The 26,179-nt window shown below is 36.8% G+C and overlaps 1 protein-coding gene across 2 annotated transcripts in view; it reads left to right on the top strand.

The window, feature by feature from the left end:
* Nucleotides 1-26,179, top strand: part of CEP128 (centrosomal protein 128) — a 453,164-nt gene that overhangs the window by 416,042 nt on the left and 10,943 nt on the right. For both annotated transcript variants that reach the window (XM_033416425.2, XM_004262299.3), the window contains 2 exons: nucleotides 10,818-10,895; nucleotides 14,116-14,229. In XM_033416425.2, coding sequence (XP_033272316.1) covers nucleotides 10,818-10,895; nucleotides 14,116-14,229 — 192 coding nt within the window. The remainder of the gene's footprint in view (nucleotides 1-10,817; nucleotides 10,896-14,115; nucleotides 14,230-26,179) is intronic.

Raw genomic sequence — 26,179 nt, 5'->3', positions numbered from 1 at the left:
TTTATAGGTGAAGAAACTGAGTCCCAGTGCAGAAGGATCAGGAACTTCCGTAGGCACACGTGGCCAGTAGGAGACTAAATCAGGGTTTCAACTCGGACCACTCAAGAGGCCATGCTTTTAACTGCCATGTTAGAGGAGGTATAACCAAGCCAAGTCTTGCAGAAGGACAATCAGTGGGCTAATTAAAGCAGCGTGTAGAGGATATTCCAGACAGATGGGCCTTTACGTTGTCGACTGAAAAAACAAAACAAACAAAAAAGCACAACCTAAAAGTCGAGAATTATGTTTTCTTTGGTAATCTTACTGAGGACTATATAATTGGGATATAGGCTCTCAGACAGCTCTGAGGAACTGTTTCAAAGAGGTAAGGAAGGAGCCAAGATATATAGGAGTTTTTGCTGGGAAAAAAAAAAAGAAAAAGTCAAACATCGAAAGATTGCTGCTAATCACAAAAAACAGCCATCTCAAGTTAATGATTTTAGTGTTTTTTCTATGTATGGGAAGATGAATGAGTCCAGGTTCATTGAAATTATTGCTTAGATATGCATCTTAACTATCTAGGGCCAGTATCCTGTTTATCTCCATCCTGAATTCCCCTCAGGGCACATCATTGGAGGTGGCTGCATTGGCTGATGGATTGCTGGCAAGGCTACATTTGTTGTTTACCAGAATGGCAGCAACATTTGTTTGGTCCACAGTGTGCAAAGTCATGATGGCACAGAAACTTTGACAGAAGCAAAAATATGGAATAACATTTATGGTAATAGAACCAGAAGCTAATTAGCAGCCTCTAGATGAGGGCAAAACTGTAAAATCTTTTTTCTGTTTTAATTTTTTTTAATTAGGACAGTTATAAAATGGAAAAAGAAAAAAGAAAAGCAAGTTCTTTGCCTGCTTTTGGAAGTATCTGTTCTAAAAATACAAAATGACAAATATTTGGAGTTAGTAATTTGATAGGGCAAATACCCAAGATGACAGAAATATCTTTCTTCCTGTTTTCCTTATGCAGTCATTGACTTTGCTTTCTGCCACAGAAGAATGAAGGTTTTTCCACCCCTCAGGTGTTCTTGGGTAAATAGTAATCCCTAAATGGTTTTCTCCTTATTTTACTTTCTCTTTATAGAAAGCCATTTTTCTTACTCTTTCCAACCTTTCAAGCTCCCAACCTACTATGGGAAGAAGTTAAAGCTACAGCAGACTAAATCTAGAGCCAGAAGGGCTCTTAGAGATTTTTAGATCCTTCTTTCCCATTTTTCTGATTTGGAAACTGAGATCCATGGGTTAAATGATTTTCCCAAGTTCATATAACTGGTAATGGCAAACCTGAGATATAACTTTTTATCTCCTGATTGCTACTCAGTGATCTTTTCCACTGTACCTTGCTGCCTCAAATATATCTTGATGTCCTTAAACAGAAGGCTACCACAAATAAAAATATTATCTGAGTAATGTAAATAATCTATCATTATTAGAGAAACTATTTTGTGGACATTTAAGACATTTTCAGAAGTTTATGGTCAGAATGACTATTCTTGAGATGTAAGAGTATTTGGGGTAAATCAAGAGCTTTAGATGTGACACCATTGCCCTTCTGGGGTTTCAGTACATTCTCCCAATAAATTTCTCAGGGAACTCCACCCAGATGGTACCCCTGATGTGGGTCTCAGAGTTTCCACTGCTCAGCAGGTCCCCAACCTGGGAGTGAGACGCCTTGCCCCCTTCTCACAATACTACCAAACTCCACCAATTCTTCCCTTGCTTGGGGCTCAGGGGCCAGCAGTCTGCAAACAGCATCAGAAGTTCCTTTTAGAGCATGTCACTCCTCTGCTGAAAACCCTCAGAAGACCTTCTGTCTCATTCAGAATTAAATACACTTACTTCACTGTGGCCTAAAGGCTCTGTAAGATCTTACCATAGGCATCTTCAGCCTCATCTTGGGCCCTCCCTCAGCTCACCTGTAGAACAGTGTCTGCTATAGAGTCAGTGTTTAGTAAATGCTTGCAGATTGAATAAATGGATAAATCCCTCCCCTTCATTGAGTAAATTGCATTCGTTCACTCAAGAAGCAGTTATTGAATACCTTTCCTGTGGAAGCACTGGGTGGACTGTGGGTACAGTGGGGAACAAAGACAGACATTCCCCACCCGGAGGATGCTTACTGCCCAGTGTCAACACAAGCATTAATTAAATAACCGCACAAATAAATGGAACACTAGTACTCTAATACTTGTTGCAAAGGAAAGGCTCATGATTTAACTGAGAGCTTATTTGACAGAAATCAGTGAAGGCATGGGTGCCTTCCCTGAGGAAGTGATGAAAGATAATAAAAATTAACCAGTTCACTTAAGATTTATACATTTCATTACAAATTAATGTAAATTTTACATTAAACATATTCAAGTGGAATTAATGGTATGCATGCTGAAGTCTTTAGGGTAAAGTGTACTAATGTACACAGTTTACTTTGTAATGCATCCAAAAAATAAGTTGGGTTAATGGATAGACGTGGGGATGGATAGATGAATATGTGATAAAGCAAATATAACAAAATGTTAATAGTAGAACTTAGGTGGTGGGTATTTGTGTGATCTCCGTAAATTTCTTTCAGATTTCCTGTATGCTTGAAAATGCTCATAATGTTGGGGGGAAAAGTTTTAACCAGATAAGGAGACTGCAGGGAACATTCTCCACCGAGGGCACAGTATGTACAAAATTAATTTGCGTGCCATTACAATTCTATTATTTTTATGTTTTGGATGATGTCTTTAGAACAGTAATGTATTTCTAAATATTGGATATAGTTTTAATTAATTTTGCCTTGTTTCTGCTTTGTACTCTGTTGACTAATTTTTATTAGTAATTTTAGATTGTCAAATTTAGATTGTCACTGACCTCCTTTTCTCCATTTGAGAATCCTTGAGCTGACATTATTTCACAGAATCAGGGTTTTTTTAATACTATTTAGAAAGTACTTGACAGTTTTCAATGTACTTTCACATTCACTCTTACTTGATTATCACAGTTACTCTATGAGTATGGGATAATAAAGACCATCATTATTTATCCCCATTTTGAAAATAAAAGACTTAAGCTTAGAAGGGCAGGGGAAACCACAAAATACAATTAATGTTGCTGGAACTGTGCATCTCCACAAATGAGATAGGCTGACTTCTGGTTCAGCATCCCTTCCACCTCACCACTGTCCTCCATCAGCCAGCTTGAAACACGTGACTGGGACCAGTAAATCCCACAAACATAGTTTCTTTATCTGCCACCTTAAGCAGAAATTGCTAAACTCTGTCTCTTTCAGCAAACACTTGCTTATACTGTTTGCCCATTATTAACATGCAATCACATTTTGGGGGCAAAAGTTCTTAAATTTCTTCCCTTTGTTGGGGGCATTTAGTTTTCAATTTTAAGAATTGAAGTGATTTCACAGAAATTAAAGTGTGGATCTCAAGACCCTCCTCCTTATAGACTGGTTGTAAGGGCCCAGTTCGTTATCTAGCATACAGAGAACACTAAGCTAGTCCTCACTATTCTTTGTGTGTTATTTTTCCTTTATATCAGGAAAAATATTTAAAGAGGGGATCTCAAGGGGAAGAGATATGTTTCTTTATTCCTTCTGTATTCCTCTCTCCTTCAACTCATTCTTGGTGTTCTCTTATTGAAAAAAATCCCCAAATTAAGCTAATAATAAGATCATGGGTTGACAGTAACTCATCATTTGGTTACGTCTAGAAACAAGAAAGCAATAACCTGGAATGACAGATTCTGTAGGTTTTATATAGTTCTTCACTGAAAAAAATTACTGTGAACGAGAGTTGGAAAATACCTAGAAAGTCTTCTTTATTCAAATTTTCTAGTGAAGATATTCTACCTATTCTCAAATTTCATAAATTTGTGCTTTTTAAAGGAGATCTTCTACCATGTTTGATTAGAATGGTATTATATGAAGACAAATAGAATTTGTTGTTGACAAAAGTTCTGGATTTTAGATCAAATAGAGTCACTGATGCCATATTGCCACATTAACTGGTAGTTTTTTTTGTTTGTCTCTTTAACAAGCCTTATGTACCCTCTTACCCTGAGACACATGTAAACACTTCTAAGTGGGTGTCTGATTTTTAAAACTCTCTTAAAGTGAAGCCATACCCGGCCTCTGTACCCTGACACCAAATTAAATCTTGGAGACAAGAGTTTTGGGTGAAGTAGAAAAGAACAGCTTTACTGCTTTGCCAGGCAAAGGGGCCACAGCGGGCTTGTGCCTCAAAAACTGTGTGTCTCAACATGGAGGCGATAGTGAGAAGTTTCACGGTAATGGTTCAGAGAGGGTGTGATCAGCTCGCAGACACTCTTCTGATTGGTTGGTGGTGAGGTAGGTGGGAGTTAGCATCATCAACCTTCTGGTTCCAACCCGTCTGGGGTCTGCCTGCTTGAGAGCAGCATACCATTAATTTCTCCCACCTTGTGGGGCTTTCAGTATCTGCAGAACAGCTCAGATATCGTTATGTATGTATATCCCTTAATGGGGAACAAGAACCCTGCCCCGAGGCTGCATTTTTGTTTCCTTGACTGTTCCTCCCTTGTCTCCAATGTGGATCCCCTCCCTTCCCTAATTAGCAACTGTTTGAACCTTCTCACTGGAACTCAGGGAAGGTCATGGAGGCTGAATGAAGCCTATTTCCTGTTATCGAGACATGGAGGACACAGAAAGGCTTTTGTGCCCAGGAGCCCCACAGGGTCCTGCTCGGTATCAAAAGTACACAATCTAGAAATAGAGGACTCCTCTGATATTCCAAGAAATCCACATGACTTTGAGCTCTGAGGCTCTTTGAAGGATGTGTGTCTACGAAATGACTTTGCCAGCCCAGCCTCTGCTACTTTTTCACTTGGTTCCAGCTGTCATACAGTTTGGATGAAAAGAGGACCCTGTGAAGCCAATATAGCTGTGCTGGATCTAGTCACCTCAAGTGAAAAGGCAGACAGTCTCTCTTTTTCATGATCTCACTCTTCCTCTCCTTCAAACTTGTTTACTCAGGTCCTTTTACCATCTTTCAGCCATTTGTCAAAAAAGTTTTTAAGTGAATCTCTTTCCAAATGAAATGGAATTGCATTTTTGAACCCAAATAAACTGCTTCATAACCTCATGTATTTAATATCTATATAGTGCCAAAAATGCACACACATTTTTAAAATAAAAATATAGACACCATATCCTTTATGTATCATCCAGAACCTCAAAACATATGATTTCAATAGCACTATAAGAAAATGGTGGTTGTTATATGTTAATAAGAAAATAACATGTACATTTTTACAAAGAAAAGTATATTCTGTTTCGTAAGCTTTCTCTACAGGAGACAGGAATCTAAGAATTGCAGTGAAGCCCCTTCTAATTCCTAATAGCTGCTACTTATATTGTCATACTATATTATTCAATTTCCCTCAAGTCTGAAGCAAAGGAACACCTAAAGAAAAATATACTGTGGACCAGTACAAACTGTTCAACCCCACAGCAGTTTGGTGTGTGTTGAAGATTTTGGAATAGTAAAATTGCCAGCTGATTCATTGCCCCTTCCAACAGGTATCTAAACACGCCCGTATGCACAGAAGCCGGAAGTCCTAACAGACAGGACTTCTGAATTTCACTGTTGTTTCCGCCACTGGATCTTGCCCTTAGTCTAGAGAAAATAAATGAAATAGCAAACTTTTGCTTCTAGGTTTTTAATACAGAGGTCAAGATTCAGCGGGTTGATTAGAACACGGTAACTCTGCCTTTGTCTTTATGTGGCCAACATTTGTTGAAGCACTTCTTGTGGACAGATAGTGTGCTATCCTAGTGCTAAATGTTACAAAAAAAGAAAAGGGGGTATTAGTATCATAAAACTCAATCTGATACCTAACGTCCTCTCATCAACAGAAAGACTGTCCTGACCCCTTGTGTGTGTATATATATTGGATGCATGGTCTTGAGCACAGACCCTTCAGCACTGGCAAGATGAAATTCTTCCTGGGTTCATCTTAAGACTTCTTTTTCCAGAAACAAGCTCATCAAGGACATATCTTCAAAATTCTAGCTGCTAAGAGTTGATAGCTAACAAGGGATTAGGAATTTACCTAAAGCATGCACTATTACAGCTACTGGTTGCTGTCCTTTTCAATTGGTGATTTGCCATGAAAATATTTATATAATAACACTGACATTTCTGCATTCAGACTGCTTGGATTTGCATACCAGTTTTGCCACCACATGACTGTGAGGAAGTTATTTACACTTTGGTCCTCAGTTGTCTCATCTGTAAAATGGGGATAACCTTAGTACCTACATTATACAGTGGAATGAGGATTAAGAATTGTATTCAAAATTGAATTACTTTTTTTTTTTTTTTTTTTTTTTTTTGCGGTACGTGGGCCTCTCACTGTTGTGGCCTCTCCCGTTGCGGAGCACAGGCTCCGGACGCGCAGGCTCAGCGGCCATGGCTCACGGGCCTAGCTGCTCCGCGGCATGTGGGATCTTCCTGGACCGGGGCACGAACCCGCGTCCCCTGCATCGGCAGGCGGACTCTCAACCACTGCGCCACCAGGGAAGCCCCTGAATTACATTTTTATAGTCAGTCTTTCATTATCCTACTAAACAGGATTAGGAGTAATTGATCATTTGCTTCCTAGGCCAGTGGAAGTCCAGCTCCTTAAGCCTCTGAGATAAAGCAAGTACTATAATCAGCGTATTGTATCAGTTTTTTATGAAATGGAGTCTTAATTGTGAATTTCTCTGTTTTCAAATTAGATATGAAATTTATTATCTTGTAACATTTTCAAAAGAGAAACACTCTTTAAACCCCTATGTGAATGTCCAATTTAGTTCTTCTAGAAAATTGATTTAAGAAAATTAAAGACAGGTTAAGCACCTGTCATTTCCTGGTGCCATTATTCATAAACTTGAGAAATTGTTCCCTTAATTCTACCAGTGGAGACTTATATGTGCCCTTTAATGCATTCGACCATGTAAGGCAGAAGTAATTAATCAACTTAAAAAATAAAAAGGTTCCCTGACTCTGCATGAGATATTTTGCCCTAGGAAATAGCATGCTGTAGGTCCTCGTTGGCACCTTTAAAATCCAAGCAAGTTCCCTATTTAGACTTCCCATCTGCTATTAGTTCTTGTCTCTCTAGCACAGTTAGCTTTTGGGGAAAAGTGAACTTGAAATGCCATGTAATGTGACAAGACTCTAAGCACAGGATGCCAGCCAATCTCACATTAAAAAACAAAAGACGGAAAAAAAAAAAAAGACGGAGTTTGAACGTGCATATGCATACTTTTTAAGTCTATATGACAACGTGGTAGGTTTAAGCACACTAACATGCATATAGAGGGAGAGAAGGCCAGAAAATAAACGTACTCTCCGAATACCGCTTAATCATGAAATTATGAGACCTGAGGTGACTGCAGGCCTGGACTCATTATCTTCATTACTTTATGTCTTATTGTTGCAGATGCCTTAGAAATCTCAGCATCTGTACATGTAATTTCCTTAAAATAAATGCAATTAACTTTTTTCTTTGTATAATTCTTACATCTTTTACATATGCATATTCTCCCTCAGTAAATTTAAAGTTCCTGCAGAAGAGAAAGTGTGCCACCTACGTCTTATGGATCTTTCTGTGGTATCTAGATATACATTTGGTGTTACTTAACTGACTAGAATATAAGGATGAAGAGAAGGACATGTGTACCAGAAAGTATTTCTGATATTGAGCAAGGTATTGAGAAACAATCCATAAATGGAATATAAAATAATCACATCTACAATAGATGAAGAGAAAGTATAAAGATGTTAATGGAGACGCGGGGGGTTAGGGGAGGGAAGTAGAAAAATAACTGGTTAAGAAAGAAGAAGCCAAGCAAATTTTTAAGGTTGAAGGTTTACTCAGAAAAAAGTAGCCGTTTGAATATGTACCCCCAAAACATAATCAAATAGAATAAACCAGTATGTGTAAACATGCTAGGAAAAAACCTTTTTAATGCATCACCTGATTGATTGAAAATTTTAAGCAAAAATATTTGCATAACCTGCTAGCTTTACAGTAGGGAAAGAGATCATTTGCTTATTTTAAGATCAAAATAAGTATAACATATTTAACCCAGGTTCAGAGTGTCACTTTTGAATGAAAAAAATTATGGGATGAAAAAAAAGGAAATAAAGTTTTAAAACTACAAGTTGTACCGAAACCATTGTTTATGAAGAAGATTTTATCCAATGCATAAAATTTTGCTTTAAAATCACCATGGCATTGATTTGGATTTTACTATTCAAGGGCCAATATAATTCTTGAGGAAAGCTATAATTTTACTATTTAAATGAATATAGCATATATGGTGACTAAAACTACTAGTTCTCCTAAATCTACACATTAGGGCCTATGTTAAGAAACATGTCATTTTTTTAATTGAAGTATAGTTGATTTACAATGTTGTGTTAATTTCTGATGTATAGCAGTGACTCAGTTATACATATATATACACATTTTTTTTATATTCTTTTCCATTATGGTATATCTCAGGATATTGAATATAGTTCCCTGGGCTATACAGTAGGACCTTGTTGTTTATCCATTCTGTGTGTAAATAGTTTGCAACCAGTGACCCCAACTTCCCAGTCCATCCCTCCCCACCCCCCGACCCCATCCCCTCAACCCCCGGCAACCACAGGCCTGTTCTCTATGTCTGTGAGTCTGTCTCTAAGAAACATGTTATTTTGATTAATCTTTCCTATTCATGAAATAATTAAATAAAGCTATTTAAAATGCATGGCAGTTTGAGTTGAGCACATGCCACAAAAAAGACTAACAATGTAAGTGTTAATCGGAAGGAACAAAATACTAAGTCTTTTAAATGGAACTCGAAAAGGAAGCTTCAGTGGAACTTGAAAAGTTATGAATGTGAAGAAACAGCATGTACAACTTCCAGTTTCAAAATGGCCAAAGTAAGGATGTTTCTACTACTCTCTCAAAAATCACATTAGAAGAATACAAATATGAAGAGATAGAAACGGTGGTTTACATGTTGACAACTAGAAGACATCTATAATGCCAAGTCAAAGAACATCAAAAGAAAAAGAGTAAAATGCCTCATGACAGAGGTGAAACCCAAATGCCTGTCAAGGGGATAGCTATGGAAAGCAAATTTTATTCACCCTGTAGAATTTCTGAAAGGCTTTTGAGCTAGTGGTACCCTTTTATTGCAGAAGGAGAGAGTGGAAATGAGTACATTGAAAGTGTCTTCAAGGAAGAGTTAGACCCTCCACTGTCTGTCTCCATCCCTGCTCCTCCAGAAACCCTGCAGGAGATGTAAGGCTATGCTCTGGAGAAGCTCTGGATGGGAGGTGAAGACAGAGCATCAGGGTGAGATAGGGATAGGAAGAGTAAATGAAAGTGAGTATACCAGATGATGAGAACACCAGTTCCTAACCCAGGCTAGTTCCAAAAAAATTGAACTCCCCTGAGAAAAAACCCTGACGCACATATAATTTGGAGCCTCCTCCCACCAAAAAAAAAAAAAAGAAAGAAAGAAAAGAAAGAAAAAGAAAAAAAGCCATTTGACCACCTGATTAGCCTATCATTAAATTACATAATTCTCAGGTATTGTTTGCAATAAATTCTATGCTATGCATTGGTAGCTAACAAACCATGTAATCTTATGGCTTAGCACCATAAAAGTAGATTTTTCACTCACATTAAGTCCAATATGGTGGGCGGCTCTCCTCTATCCTGTAGCTCTGCCGTCTGGAATATGTGGCCTCCAGGGTCCTTATGGCAGGGTCTGAGGTGGAAAAGGGAACACACAGACTCTTAACTGTCTCAGTCCAGAAGTGACACATGTCACTTTCATTCATAATCTATTGTGCAAAACCGTTCATGTGGGAGATGTAGGGGAGTACATGGAATAGTGGGTGGTCACTAACTTCCTGATAGCTTTGTGCAAACTTATGTCCAGGTTCCTGCAGGACACTTTCTTCCCATGCACAGCCCTAGGGTTTATTTTTTATTTCATTGAATAATTACAATTCATTTTAAATGTAAAAGCTACTATCTGTGTGCCTACCCTGTGACAGGACAAAGAATACAGAGGTGTATATGGTACAGTCTCTGGTCTCAAGGTTATTCTACCATTTAACCTCTTAGTTCAACATTTGCTTTGAAATAATTTTCAGAGCATTCCCTCTTAGTGGTTATATCAGTATGTGTAAATCAGTGACTAGCTAATCAAAGACTATAGAAGTTATTGATTTGTAATCAACAGGACCTTGTGTCCCTGTCGCACATATTTAATTTCAGATTATTTCTTCCAAGTCTTTTGAGAACTACTCTTTTCCTTTTTAACTAAAATAATTGTTGAGAGCTCTTTTCTTCTTTATAATGGCAACATGTGAGGATCTCTAATATGCTCCGTAGATAAATAACTGCAAATTCATCTATTTCTCAGTATTACCTTATGATTTATTTCTGATGTTCACTGAAGCAGGTTTTTAAATTAATATGAAATTCTCTATAGAAAGTTTGATAGTATATCAGTTGCAAGCAGTTATCTAGGAGGAGCTTTATATTCAAATCAGCCTTGCAAATGCATCTCATATTCTTCTTGAAAAAATTTTTTCTCCTGTAGATACATTTATCTTAGACATACTATTTGTTATTTGACTCTCTAAATCTACAGCTTGAACTGCTTATACCAGTGGTACAACTGATTTTTAGTACTTGGATTCTGAAAATATTAATCAATTTTTCATAATGTTTGCTTGCCTTGTGTTTTCTAGAGTACCCGAGTGGCCTTAGACCATCTGGAGTCTGTGCCTGAGAAACTGAGCCTACTAGAAGATTTCAAAGGCTTCAGAGTGAGAAAGAGTTTGGCTTTTCTCTTTCAGTATTTTTATCTGAGTGAAAGCACTTGACATCTTCCTGATGTGCAAAGAAAATTGTAGGGAGGGAGGAAAGACGATAAAACATTGGGGACTCTTAACACTCAGTCTTACCAGAGCTTATTGACATTTCTGAAGCCAGCATTGAAAATAATGGAACTTACATATTAGCACAATATAGGAAAATAGAGGCTTTTACCCTATTACCAGAAGCTCATTTGGCCCCCTAAAGCTTCAACTATAATTTAGAAAAACCTAAGAATTAAAAGGAATTACACATTCCTTTTAATTCTTTTAAAGGAATTAAATGACTTTTTTGATAAACAATTTTAATTTATGAATTATCTTTTTTTAAATTATAAATTTCCAGAGTACTGTTTGTCTTAGAGATACAGTAGTGCACAGGTTATCCCTGTACTACAATATATGAATTCAGATCCACATAGAATTTTAGATTTTATATCCGATGTTATTTATTGATAGAACTCTAACCACAAAGGACTTTATTATCAAGCCAGTTAATTACATGTCGGAATTTACCTACTGTAAATATAACCCTGCCACCCAGTCCTGCCAGACAAGGTCCAGGCCAGACAGCACATGTCCCCATAGGGGTGCATATGTAATGGACAGTTTTAGTGATTTGTAATTTCTTGACCCTGTATGAACAAACAGAGATGAGAGTTTCTCTTTGAAAACCATTTAACTGTTTATTTCACGTTAGCTTTAAAATATAACTTATATATAGATTCTGCTTAACTCTAACATATTATTTGAGGATATAGTAAGAAATATAACCAGATCATGCCATGTTGATTTATTAGAGGTACTGATATGATGTAACTTTCAAGGTCTACACTATCTTAAAATTTCATTAAGTGTATTTTGCTAGTTCAGTAACTAAACATTTTTGAGTGGGATCTAGGGTTGAGCTGACACATCTAGAAATCTAGAATATCACTTATAGAATAAAGCCAAGTGTTTCTAGTATATTTTACTAAAGTTTTAATTCTTTCTCATGATTTAATTGCATATTTGCAGTCTAAATCTTTATCAAAGAATTATGAAACCAGTGTTCAAGAATTTCTTTTCACCCTTATATGACCCGATATGGAAAGCAGACAATATGTTACACCCATGTCCTTTCCACTTTTTTCTTCTTTAGCTAATAGAAGTTATCTAAGTGAATGAAGGGCCGGCACCAGAAGGTATTAGAAACAAGTGGCATTTGCCATTGAAAAACTAATGCCTGTCTTATACCAGCATAAAAAAAATAAAGCTTAACCTCCAGTGACAGCTCATTTTTCCCCCAGTGGTCTACATTAAACAGAATGTTCATAAGGGTAATTTAAAAGTTGTGTTCTCTACTATTGCCAAAAAATTTATTATTTTTTTTCATCTTATAGGCTAGTGATTATCTACAAATATAGCTTATATGTGCACACACTCACATAGAAAGGTGCCTATATAGTGAAATTTTTAGGGACAGTGTTTTTCAAATTTCAGAATTGTACTTTCCAGTATTAGTCATTAAAATTGAAACCTTTACCTTTAAAAGGGAAAGGAGTTCGTTAGCAAGTATTATACACTGCTATGTGGCAGGCAGTAGCTAAGTACTTTACATTACATTTCTTCAAATCCTCAGAGACACCCTATAGATTGGCATTATTTTCCCCCATTTTACAGCTCAGGGAACTGAGGTTTGGGGTATGTAAATTAGAGAAATCTACGATCTACTTCTCTGTGTTTACAGCAAAGCCCATCTGCTTTGCCCTACTGCCTGTAGCTTGAAACCCATTCTATATGTACTCTAAAGCCATCTGTATGATTAAAAAGAGGTCATGTAATCAATTTAATGAAAACAACTAAACATAGCCTTAAATAAAAATACATGAAGCCTTTAGGTTATTAGACATAGATTATATTTTTCAAAACCCAAAACTTTCTAAAATTCAGTACGCTGTTAACAAGAGTTCAAAAACCTAAGTTCTGGTCTATGCTCATGCACCAGACAAAATCACTTAATATCTCAGGGAATATTTCCTCATCCATAAAATATGAGAGACTTGAACAATATTATCTCTGTCGTTCCTCCTCACACCGGCATCACTAGCATATATGTGAAAATGCATTTCACATATTTTTTTGGCAATACTGTAGTCTGACTCTTAAGTATGAATACAAACCTCAACTTATTTAGATGGTTTTGACTTTATTCTTATTTAAAGGTGTCATAGTCTCTCTCTCTCATTTTTTCCCCCTTATTTTGAAAGAAGTGATTCAACTTGACAATCCTACATTTAAACATTACATATTTGATATGGAGGAGAGGGAATAGCTTGGGTTCCAAGCCCAGTTTGCCGCAAATTGCCTAGCCTTGGACAAGTCATTCTTAACTTACCTGGGCTGTAACTTTTTTTTTTTTTTTTTTAATAAAAATGAGAATCTTGGAATTCTAATACCCCTTCCAGTTCGAACATTCAAAAAGTTCTTTGGGGCTATTTGGGGAACTAAATCCCATAGATGATTTTTCTTACAAATGAAAATCAGTTGCCCTAATTCTACTCTAATTTCTCCCTAATTCATAATAGAAATGTCTAAAAAACTGGCTGTGGTGACTTATTTGCTGTGTTCTATCCTCTCTCCCCAGAATGAAGGAAAAATAGAAAGGAAGGAAGGCAGGCCCTGGAAATTTTTTGTCTTAATTTATTACCTGAATTTTTTTATGCTTTTGAGGGCCGATGAGCTATCCTTAGGTTTAAAAATCTACGTGATGTAATAGTTAAAAGTCAGAATGTTGAACAAAGAGTATATTTTGATGCCAGGTACTATTCCAAGGGATCGTATATAACATCCAAAAGTGGCATGGTATCATTAAGTTCCGTCTTTGGACAACTCACTGTTAATTAAACCTTTTTCCCTTCCTTCAACTAAAGGAAGGAAGTCATTTCAGATTGGCATGGGGACTAGCAGTGAAAAGAAATGCAAATAACCAATGTGGGACCCTGTTTTTATTTTTATGATAGCATCCAAAGTGATCGTTTTCTTCTTTATCCTTGGGAACCTATGATTCCTCTATATATCTCTCTAAACGGCTATAATGATTAATCATCTACATATCAAAACTTTCTTATTTTAATTTCAAGCACTGGTTTTTCTTTCATCTACCAGTTTAGACCCTTTGTTGTTTTTGCAGGGTTCACGCAGTTTATCTGACAGAATTGACGGGAGATATTCTAAGTACGGAGTTCACAGAGAGTCTCTTCAGCAGCGCCTGGATGACACCAAGTACAGAATCCCAAGCTTCAAAGTAATGCCCTTTATATACACTTTCAGTCTTTGGGCATTATTCATGTTCATGGCTACAGCTTTCTAAGTAGCTGCCGCAGGTTTTGTGTAAGGGTGCTAATTATAAAAGAAATTTCTTGATGTAGGAGATAGATTTTCAATTCTGTAGAAGTAGAAAATAAAAATCCAAAGACTGTGTTTATAACTTTTTACCTGAGAACTCATCTTTAAGTTTATGCCATTGTTGCTTAATATGTTGTTTGTCTATGGGAATTGATGCTGCTTAAGAAATCCTGAGCCAGGAAACCTCTGGTCTCTTGATTGGTCAGAGGCTTAGTGTGGATGGTGGCCCCTCTCAATATGTAAGTTCAACTACTCTCGGTGCTGAGGTCCCCAGTAGGTGAAGTAACATATAGTATTTCATAGCGTTGGCATTTATAGTCATTCCTTTCATAAGAATAAGAACTCCATATTACTACTGCAGCCTATGGTTCACTAGTGTGGAATCAACATAGGAGAGTGGGAAGATCTGACCATATTGACAAAAAGCCTACCATTCCCTAGAGTCTGTCCAAGACCCATGTGGGGTATGGGTGACTTTAAACTCATTTGACCCTGAACAGTTATTAGCCTAGAGCAGGGCTTCTTAACCCTGGCATTAGTGACATTTGTGCCGGGTAATTCTCTGTTGTAGAGGCTGTCCTATGCATTGCAGGATGTTTAGCAGCATCCCTAAGAATCTACTTACTAAATACCGGTAGCATTCCCCATCCCAAGTTGTGGCATCTAAATGTGTCTCCAGATATTGCCAAACATCCCCTAGAGCAGCGGTCCCCAAACTTTTTGGGACCAGGGACCAGTTTCGTGGAAGACAATTTTTCCACGGACAGGGCAGGGGTGGGGGGGAGTGAGGGATGGTTCAGGCAGTAATGCGAGCGATGGGGAGCAATGGGGAGCGGCAGATGAAGCTTCACTTGCTTGATAGCTGCTCACCTCCTGCTGTGCAGCCCGGTTCCCAACAGGCCATGGACGGGTACCAGTCCACAGCCCAGGGGTTGGGGATCCCTGCCCTAGAGGGCAAAATTGCCCCCCATCGAGAACACTGACCTAGAGAGAATCCATCTATATTCTAATGTACACTCCAAGTCGATTTAGAAAATAAAAAAACACTAAAGGTTCTTTTGGCTTTTTTATATTCTTACAAACTTCAATATATATGAATATTCATTACACTGTATATATTCACTTATTTCAGCCAAATATAATTATTTTTAAGATGCTTCTTGCCTCCTCTGAATGTAATTGGATAGAATGCTCAGTGGATATAAAGACAGTATTCATTTACATAAGTCCTCCCTAGCATGCTTAAAATGAGCACTTCACTTCTCCATCTCAAACAAAAATTTAACACAGTTATGCCATGTTATTTATACCCTTATTGTAAAGAGGGCGTCCTGGGGCTTTGTGCTTTTTTACCTTTGCTTTTTATTTTGGTATTATTTACTATAGTAGTGACCTTGTTGTCTCATATGGTGAATTTTAAATTGTCTTCCAACGTTCTCATCAGGTCCCATATACTCAAGCATTTCTCCACCACTGAGAGGAGTGCCACTAACTTTAAACAGAAGTGAAAGGCTTAGGTAACAAGAGCTAATAATAATGACTCATTATTGAGCATATATTAGAACAAACTACATAAAATTGCTCTTTTTGTATGTGTCTCATGCTTTATGTGCATTACCTCATTTAATCCTCACAGCAACCCTGTCAGTTGGCACCATTATTTTTCCATTTTTACCATTGAAGAAAACGAAGTTATAGGGCAGTTAAGTGGTTGAATCAGGGTTCAAACCTAAATTTGCCTGGCTTCAAGAATCTATATCCTTGAGCAGCAGGCTATTATAGTATAAATTTGTACCTGATATTCCTTAATTTTTTTAGAAGTCACCAAATGTAGGGACTATATCTTTAATAAATAAAAGTCAGTTGTCTCCAAAAGTACATAAACACATTATATGCCTCTTAATTCAATAGAGGTCTGGATGCAAATGAAGCATTAAAAACATTATTTCCCAATACAGTTAGATCCGGTATTAGGTAAGTCAGTGCTGTCTAGTGGCACCCAAATTGCTATAAATCAATGCAATTTCCATAACAGCATATGGCAAAGCTATGAATGTTTAACACGTTCAGCCAGTAATCTCACTGGAGTTCTCTTTAAAATTACATTTGCAGCTGAAGAGGAAATCAAGCCTGGTTTGTGAGGCCAACACTTATCCAAATGAGAAATAAGGTTGAAAATTTTGCAAATAGACAGTACAAATATAAGAGCCACAAAGCACATTTTGTGATGACATTGTCCCACATTAATACTAAACATTTTTAAATGTTAATCCATTTTACTGATGAATATGTAGGTTACTGTCATGTGTAGCAGAAGTCTGGCCTGAAATAATGTAGTGATCTAATGCAAAACTCATGAGAATATCACATCTTTTGTAGTCATTGTTGAGAAAAATGTGAGAATGCATTTTTGTGAATTGTAGATACCAATGATCATTTGCTTATATGCTTTTTATGAAAATAAGTTATTTATCAAGAATGAGAGGGGAGGCATGGATAATCAGAAAAGCTACCTCTGATTAACTATGGACATCTTGAAGAAAATAATAAGAGGCATTGAGACTCTTTCTATCAAGGGATAAGGCGTCCCATTTACTACATCAGTTTCATAAGATGTTATTTCAGCAGCTCTTGACTTCTGTCATATTTTGCTAGGACAGAGTTCAAAGAAAAGGCTCTTGAGTTCATTGGTTCTACTATAAACTCTGGTTCCAGGAAATCAGTTAGTGCAGGATTCAGTTTAATGCAACAGACATAGACTATACAGATACTATATTGCAAAAGCACTGCACTACCTGTTGGAGGTGGGAGTGGCAGGATGTACAAACATGCAGAAGGCATGGTCTTCAAGTAGGGAATAGTAATCTAGTCATCTTAATCCTTATAGATAATTCTTGCACAGTTGTTTGAGAGCACAGTTTGGCAAACTACCACCCATGGGCCAAATCTTGCTTGCTGACTGCTTTTGTAAGTAAAGTTTTATTGGAATACAGCCACATTTATTTATTCACGTGTTGTCTGTGACTGCTTTCATACTCAGTGGCAGAGTTGAGCAGTTGCAACAGAAACTGTATGGCCCACAAAACCTAATATATTTATTATCAAGCCCTCTACGGGAAAAATTTGCCAATTCCTGGTCTAGAGAAAGGAGAAATTACCAATCTACTCTTACTTCCTTTACACATTATGTAAAATATTCTCTTTTCTTTATTTACGAAAACATACTACCCAAGCTCTTTATAAAGTCATAATACTATCCATTCATGCAACAAATATTTATTGAGTTTCAGCTATGTGCCAGGAACTTTCTAGGCCCCTGGGACTCACGTCCGTGAACAAAACAAAGATCCCTGCCTTTTAGAGCTTCTGTTCTAATTGTGAGATGTTCAAGTTTGTTCTCGTTGTTGTTAAATACAACATTCAGCAAACCTTTACTGAGTGTACATTGTGTATAAAGCGCTGTGCTGGAAGCTGGAGAGGATGATGGCATAGTAAGAAGAGCCATTGTCAGTCCTTAGGAACTCAGAGTCTTCACACAGACAACTGTAGTACAAAGGAGAAAGGGGTACATGCTGTAAGGATGACCCAAAAAAACTGCAGTGGGAGTTCAGAGAAGAAAGATGCTCTCAAGTCTTGAAAAGAGGCTTGTGATGACAAGGTACAGGGAAAAGGATCACTATTAGCATTACAGTTGTAGACCCCTGACTGTATTACTGTTAGCAGACAAATAACTGTTGGACTAGCAGAACTATATTGGCAGCTGGCTGCTCTCATGTCGTTGCTGATGTCAGAAGGCAGTGAGACATCCAATATGGCCACACTGCTGGTGGAGGGGAAGTGTAGCAGAAAGTGTACAAGTCAGGTTCTCTTTCAATCCAGAAAGAGAACCAACTCCCATGGCAATCACTCCCATGGCAATCACCAGGACCAAATGATCAGATTTCTAGAAACCTATTGAGAGTTTTAGCAGGACCAATGTCCACAACTGCTGAGAGCATAATGTAATATTGTACTAAGCTTACCAAGTTAACTGGTCAAAGCCTGATCTAAAAGTTTAAATTTAGAATTCAATTCAAAGCTGAATCTGACCCAGATTGTCTCTGTGTAGACAACAGAAACATTTCACAGCTTCTCGTTCATGAGGCCTAACTGGGTTTCTGTAGGACATACAGACTTCCTTGCTGTCCCAGCTGTTTCAAATAGAACAGAATGTTCAAAAGTCAGCCAATAACACAGCATTGCTAATCTGAATTCACGAAAGAGCATGGTTTTGTCCAAGATATTCCCATTTGCTACCTGCCCTTTTTGCTCTCTACCCATGCTAAATATATGGTTTTAATTAGCAGTGGATTTTTTAGTAAAATCACAAAAGGCATATTTTGTTCCCATCCTTCCTCCTCCTGGAAAAAAAAATCATGATTTTCAATTTCCAGTAGAAGAGCTCATATGCAATTTCTTTTTAAAGAAGCAGATTTTTACAGGATAAGATGAGGTAGGTGAGGAAGTGTTGATAATGGCTTTCAGCACAGGTTTTGAAGCCAGAGTTTGCCAAAGCCCTTTGTCATATTTGTTCAATGTAAGCATGTGTATGCTATAAGAATGTGCTTTGCTCCTGGAAGCTATTTCTCCCTCCTTGAATCTCTCCGTGGTTTGTTTATGCTTTGCTCATAGCAATTAATGGCTGTTAGCACTTTCTTTCTAAGGTCAGCTATTTCTGTACATATCTTAAATCTTCTACAATTGTAGCTTCTGAAGCACGCAATGCATAACTCCTCATGCAATTCAAGACTGTAGGTGATTTTTATTTAATGACTACTAAAATATATCACCAGTGTATTATTCAGATAATTTTACAAATATTGCTTGGGAACAGTAGTAGCAATCATGGGGGAATTTGAGGGAGCTTTAACCCCACAATACCCCAGTTATCTCATTTATAACCACCTCTCTCCATGCTTTGTTAAGAAATCCCATGTAATCTCCTACGTAAATATAACTCCATGCTTCCCCCAACCCCAAGCAATTTTGCCATCCTTTAAGCCTCTCCTATATACAGATTTAGGGGCCAAGGCTAATCTTTAAGTTAACATAAAAGAAATAGTAAGATAACTATAGGTAAATACTGAAATCTGGGAAATGCTATTCTACTGGATTGTATGATTTTTGAGGGTAGACACTGTCTGCCTTATCTTCAGCTCCAGAATACACAATTCATGCTAAATTGGTGATTAAACTTTCTTTTTTCTAACTTTAGCCTTTTATGGAATTCTAACAAAAGTTTAATTGCTATTTTTCCAGTAATGCTTAGATGACACATCTGAAACCTCGTAGGCAATCAAATCATGCTGAACTCTGAAGCAATTTTTATGCTTTTGAAGTGATCCAGCCATAATATTTAACTAATTGATTACATCTTGCTCTTTAAAAGTTAAACAAAAGGTTGCCAAATGAGTTGGTATTTTTCTTTGGTATAAAACCTGAAAATAGCAATGGATCAAAAGTGCTTATTTAGGAATCAACATGGGTACTTAGATGAGCACATAACTCTACCAAACCCAGTTCCCCTAACAAGCCACATGCTTTCTTCACCTTCCTCAATAATTTACTCAACAAGAACATTAAGAAAGGAAAGATTATGAAGGAGTTTAACTATAAAGATACCATTGTTAATCATGTCAAATTCAAAATTCTAGATATGAATACTAGATACATAAGGAATACCAATTAAATGTCTTATTAGTTTTTAAATAAACATGTTATAACGTATTCATCCAAACAATCACTGTTTCCTTTGAAATAGTCACTTTAAGAGAGGAAGCACTGATTCCAGTGAGGCACCATCATTATAAAATATCTCTGCATCTCTGCTTTTGTTTCTTAAGTCAGTGACATCTTTTTGCGTATCCTTGTTTATGGCAAATTTCTACCCACTACGAATATATTCAGTTTCTGAAAATGGATTAAAGTCATGTAGAGCCAAGTCCAAAATGAGTAAAAAAACAAAACAAAACAAAAACTGAGTATGATCTTTTTCATTAGTGAGTCACTAGTAATATTAAATTTTATACCATAAAATAATCAATTGCATAAAGGTAAATTTATCAAATTGCCTGATCTAACACAGTATTTTCATGAGTCTGTTCATGAGCGTGGCTTCATGTTTATAGCATTATGGTATAAATTTGGAAAAGATAGTTTGCATCGTTAGATGTACTGGTTGTTCAGTGGTTCTGCTCGGGTAGATTAGAATTAGAAAACGTTAGTGCTGAGAAATCTTAGGAGATGATCTGGTCCAGCGCCCTCATTTCCTTATATGAAGAAACAGAGAATGTGAGAGTGACAGTCTCCTTCTTCCCAACTTCCACATAGCAAACTTTCATTTCTGTACTTTGGTCAAGAATAATTATATATGATCATTATTGACTTTCTTAATGCAAATGGCACTGTGCTAAATTGTGGAATATTGGGATGGGTAGGTAGAAAGAGGTGATCAAAGCCCCACCCTCATGGAGGTAAAATGCTATATAATAGCAGCCGTGCAGATTGAGTGATGGAGGGCAGACTTTAAGTAAACTGTCTGTCCAGATTGAAGTTTCAAATAGGAATAAGGTTTACTGAGGAAGTGGTTAAGCTTTTTCGAGCACTGATGGAGAATTGGGAATTAAGAGTGGGGAACAGTGCATTGTTAAGCTAGAGACAAATTCAGGAAAACATCTCTGCCACAGATTCAGAAACACATAAGTGCTTTTTCCTTTTCTCTGGGGGAAGAGTTGGATAAACTAAAATTTACAAAAAATTAAATGCATCATTTGTCTTATAAACTTTGAACTTAGAGTATTTCTGAGAGAAAAATACTTGGTGGGCATCATTAAATATTAATCATTAGAGATCAGTTTAGCAAAAAGATTTAGTTGGGTTGGAACAACTTTTAAGAAACCAATTACAATGTGGGTTATGAAAGAGAAGTGGAAGAAACCCAGGGAAAATATTAGAAAATGCAAGTTCCTTCACCCAGTGGAATTTTTGCAGGGAATTCTGGTTAAATAGCTTGTTGAGACTTAAGACAGAAATAAAAATAGGTCCCTGTGCTAAGGATATAAGAGTTGGCAAAAAGCAAAAGCTAGGATTATTAAAATTGCAAAGAATCTTCCTTTTTAACCAGTACTTCCTTTTTAATATTTAAGTATTTAACTGAAAAACAGGTAGGAATTAGAAAGAAACAGTCATCTTATGGTCACCCTGTAAACTTTACTTAGATAGAAATTCCACAAGTTAATCAATGTATAATTGGAGAATATGAAGATATTGTTTTCATATTCTGATATGTTGATTGTTCAAAGGGATCATGAAATATTTTTCTTTTAGTATGTTCTTTCAGGGTTCATTTCATTAGTTATCTTTCAAAGTAGCACTGGGGATTCTGACAGTCTTTTGAAGACTTAGAAAATTTGGGAACTTAAAGACATACAGCTGACCGTTGAACAGCTCAGTAGTTAGGGGCACCGACCCTCCATGCAGTGGAAAATCAGACTTGTAGTCAGCCCTTCACATCCACAGTTCCGCATCCACATTTCCACATCCTTGGGTTCAACCAATAGCAGATCATGTAGAACTATAGTATTTACTATTGAAAAAAAATCTGTGTTTAACTAGACACACACAGTTCAAACCTGTGTTGTTTAAGGGTCAACTGTTCATTGAGTCCCAGGTGTATTCCAATAGCTACTTTAGAATGAGTTGACATGGGCCAACTAGAGGCAGAGCTGTGGATCTGGCTATTATAGTTCAGATGTGCCATACTAAAGGCCTGGGTGGAGCTGGAAGATACACAGATAGAAAGGAGAATTTCGCTTTCAATCAATGCTAGAAATCTCCACTTAATCGTGGTTCCTATATAAAATATGAAAGAGAAAAGCGTAATCTATGGTTTCCCGCTAAGAGATGCTTAGTTGATTATGGGCCAGTAAGAGAAAGGAAAAAATAAGGAAAAGCAAACACTCACATTTTGCCCATTGACACCTGGGCTGAGAAAGACAGTGAGAAAGGATAGGAGTGGAGGTGTAAGTCTGGGCGTCTTGCTGAATGAAGCAGATGGCGCAATGACAGCCTCAAAATGTGCCTCCCAGAGGAAGGATGAAGTATGCAGGATAGTCAAATCCTATTCGCTCTTCCCAAGGTATGGTTTTAAATTTCTAAAACAAAATCAACTGGCATCAAACCATAGATTATATCTTTTCTGTTACCAGAAAAAGAACCACTTATATTTTTAATTATACAACCAGCTTCTTGGCATATGACAGTTAAAAATATGGCATATTTAGGAAATACAAAAAAAATTAACAAGAAAATAAATAATCCAACAAATATTTTTAAAAACCTATTTGTGTAATTTAAGGGTATATGTTTCCCAGCTCTTACTTATAAATATCTTTTTATATTGAAATCACCATTTGTTGATAATTTTATTTCCTCCTTTTTTCATGTAACATTGTATATATGTGGGAATTTTCTCTATCATCATCATTATTATCATTATGGTTCTACCATACTTTACTTTCCTGATCTCCTATTGTTGGAAATTTAAGGTTAATTTCAGCTTTTTTCTATTATAAGTAGTCACTTGATGAACATCTTGGTATAAAAATCTTTGTCCGTATTTTTAATTTATCAACCTAATATAGATGCCTAGAAGTATACTGGATGACACATTTTTTTTTTTTTTTTTTTTTTTTTTTGCGGTACGCCGGCCTCTCACTGTTGTGGCCTCTCCTGTTGCGGAGCACAGGCTCCGGACGTACAGGCCCAGTGGCCATGGCTCATGGGCCCAGCCGCTCCGCGGCATGCGGGATCCTCCCAGACTGGGACACGAACATGTGTCCCCTGCATCGGCAGGCGGACTCTCAACCACTGAGCCACCAGGGAAGCCCATGGATGACACATTTTAAGGCTGTTTATTTTTACCCATTTTATCTTAGTTGTCTAATACATTGGCAGAGTTGTTCAAAATATTTCCTAATTACCTTCTTAATGTCTATAGATGTTCTAGTAATATTCCTCTTTCATTCTTAATATTGGCAATTTATATCTTCCCTCTTTTTTCTTAATTAATCTCAGTAGAGGTTTTTAAATTTTATTGATCTTAAAAAGAATAACAGGATGGGTTTCATTTTTTCACTACTTTTCTGCTTTCTATTTAATTGATCTTTGCTCTTTATTATTTCCTTCCTTTTACTTAATGTAGGTTTAATTTGCTCTTTGTTTTCTAGTTTCTTAAGGTAGAAACTTGGATTATCAATTTGAGACGTTTCTTCTTTTGTAATATACACGTTTAATGTTATACATTTTCCTCCAAACTGTTTTAACTGATTCTCACAAATTTTGATAAATTATGCTTTTCTTTTCATATAGTTAAAATATTTTCTCATTTTTCTTTTGATCTCTACCTTGACCCACCCATGAGCTATTTAGAAGTATGTTCTTTAATTTCTAAATTTGGGGGAATTTTTCAGATATCCTTCTGTTGATGATTTCTTCTTTCACCCCATGTGGTTAGATGGATCCTTTGTATAATTTCAGTCATCTTAAACTTATTGAGATTTGTTTTATCACCCAGCATGTAGTCTGTTTTGGAGAATATTGGATGTGTGCTTGAAAAATACTTGTAATCAGCTGTTTTGGGGTAGAGTATTCTATAAATGTCAATTAGGTCTAGCTGGCCAGTAGTGTTGTTCAAGTCTTCTTTATGTTTACTGGTTTTCTGCCTACTGTTTTATCAGTTACTGAGAGAGGAATGTTGAAATATCCAACTATAATTATGGTTTTGTCTATTTTTTCCTTATAGTTCTATCAGTTCTGCTTCATATATTTTTGGCACTGTGTTAATATGTACATACAATTTAGGACTGTTATCCCTTTCCCTTAAAATTGTTGACTTATTCAACCACTCACATTTCTTTTTTTTCATATATAGAAAATGAGGAAGTTTAATACAGTCAAACTTTGAACAACACAGGTTTGAACTGCATACGTCCACTTACATGCAGATTTTTTTTTCAGTAGTAAATACTACAGTACTACACAATCCACAGTTGGTTGACTCCACAGTTGCAGAACCATGGATACAGAGGGCCAACTATAAGCTATACGTGGATTTTTGACTGCACAGAGGGTCGGTGCTCCTAACCCCTGTGTTGTTCAAGCGTCAACTGCATATCCTTTGCTTTCCAGGAATCCTACAATGAATGACTTCCAGTTTCTTATGAAATTCTCATAATTAGTGAAAACTATAAATCACTTGGTTAAAAACCACAGGGCCTTCATCCTAAATGAACCTAAACTCCCTTTTGGTACATGAAAACTGATGCTCTTAAGTCATTTTAGGATTATGTCCATGCTTTTAGCTCAGAATAAATGTGTCTTTTACAGACGTGTGTGTGAGTCTGCATGTGTGTGTGCACATACACACACACACACACACAGACTTGTTCTTTTTCGGCCTTTCTTTTGCGTTTGCCTACATATATATGTGACAAAGAAATAAAATATAAACTTGGTACTTAGTGCAGAGAACGACAACTAATTCATCAGATAGTCATGCTACATGAGGCCTTACTGTTTTGAAGAATCTGTTTAGGCCACCTAACCAGCAGTTGTTTCATCTAGAACCTTTGCCACCATTCTTGATCCCTTCCTCTCCCTTGACCCTGCAGTCATCCTCAATCACAGTCTTTTAACTTGTATTCCCACTTCTACATTTGTGCTGTTTCAGTCTGTTTTCCACAAAGAGGCCATAGTAATCTTTGAGAAATACAAAGCAAAGCATGTCATTCCTCTCCTCAAAACCCTTGATTGCCTTCCGATTGTACTTAAGTAAGAAGAAACCCACATCCAAATCCCACCTCTGGATCTCATTGTAACCACTTCCCCAGGCTCAGTGTGCCTAAGCCATGGGCTTTCCTTCAGTTCTTCAAACACACCAAACTCTTTCTTACCTTCTTAGCACCTTCACACGAGCCTAGAGCACCACTCCCTGACCACCCTTCTGCTCCCCCTTACCTCCCACTTTTCCGTCCTCCACCTATGAGTTTTCATCTGGCTAACCCATTGATTCATACTCAGCATTCAAATTATTGCCTTAAATATCACCTACCAGAGGAAACTTCTCTGGACCCCAAATCTAAATGTAGTTCTGCCTATTATTTCCCATTCTTCTTCTTATAGCTCTTATCATAGTTTTAAACTATATTGTGTTTTGTATAGTTTGTTTAATGCCTTTCTCTCCTGCAATCCTGAAGATTTCATGATCATATACACCAGTGTTTTATTTGCCCTTTGACCAGCATATAGTAGGTGCCAAATAAACGATTGTTGAATGAATGAATGAGTGCAAGAAAGAAAAAATGAAGTGAAGTAAATAATTAGAAAACATTTAAGAGAAAAAAAATTGCAATTTTTTATCAAGTAAATGTATCTTAAAGCACCTGTTTTTTAACCTATTTAATTAGTAAAATTTTTCAAAGATATAATTCCCTAATTCCGTTTTTCAGCTAAGATTTGGGGAAAAGGACACATTCATACAGTCCATGAGAAGAGGGACCTTTTCTGTATTCATTTGGGTTTATGTATTAAATATTTGTTGAATGAGTATTTGTATAATCATTATGGAAAGCAGTCTAGGTAAATGTATTTAAAAACATCAAATTGTTTTTACTGACCCCGTATTTCCACCCAAGAATTTGTCATAAGGAATAGACCTAAATATGGGAAAGGTTATATATTTAAAGGTATTTCTCATAGTGTTATTTATAGGAGTAAAACATTGGAAACCACCTAAATGCCCAGAAGAGTAA

The sequence above is a fragment of the Orcinus orca genome, chromosome 2 (assembly GCF_937001465.1).
Source record: "Orcinus orca chromosome 2, mOrcOrc1.1, whole genome shotgun sequence".
NCBI classification, from domain to species: domain Eukaryota; kingdom Metazoa; phylum Chordata; class Mammalia; order Artiodactyla; family Delphinidae; genus Orcinus; species Orcinus orca.
This window is presented reverse-complemented; position numbering and strand designations above follow the sequence as displayed.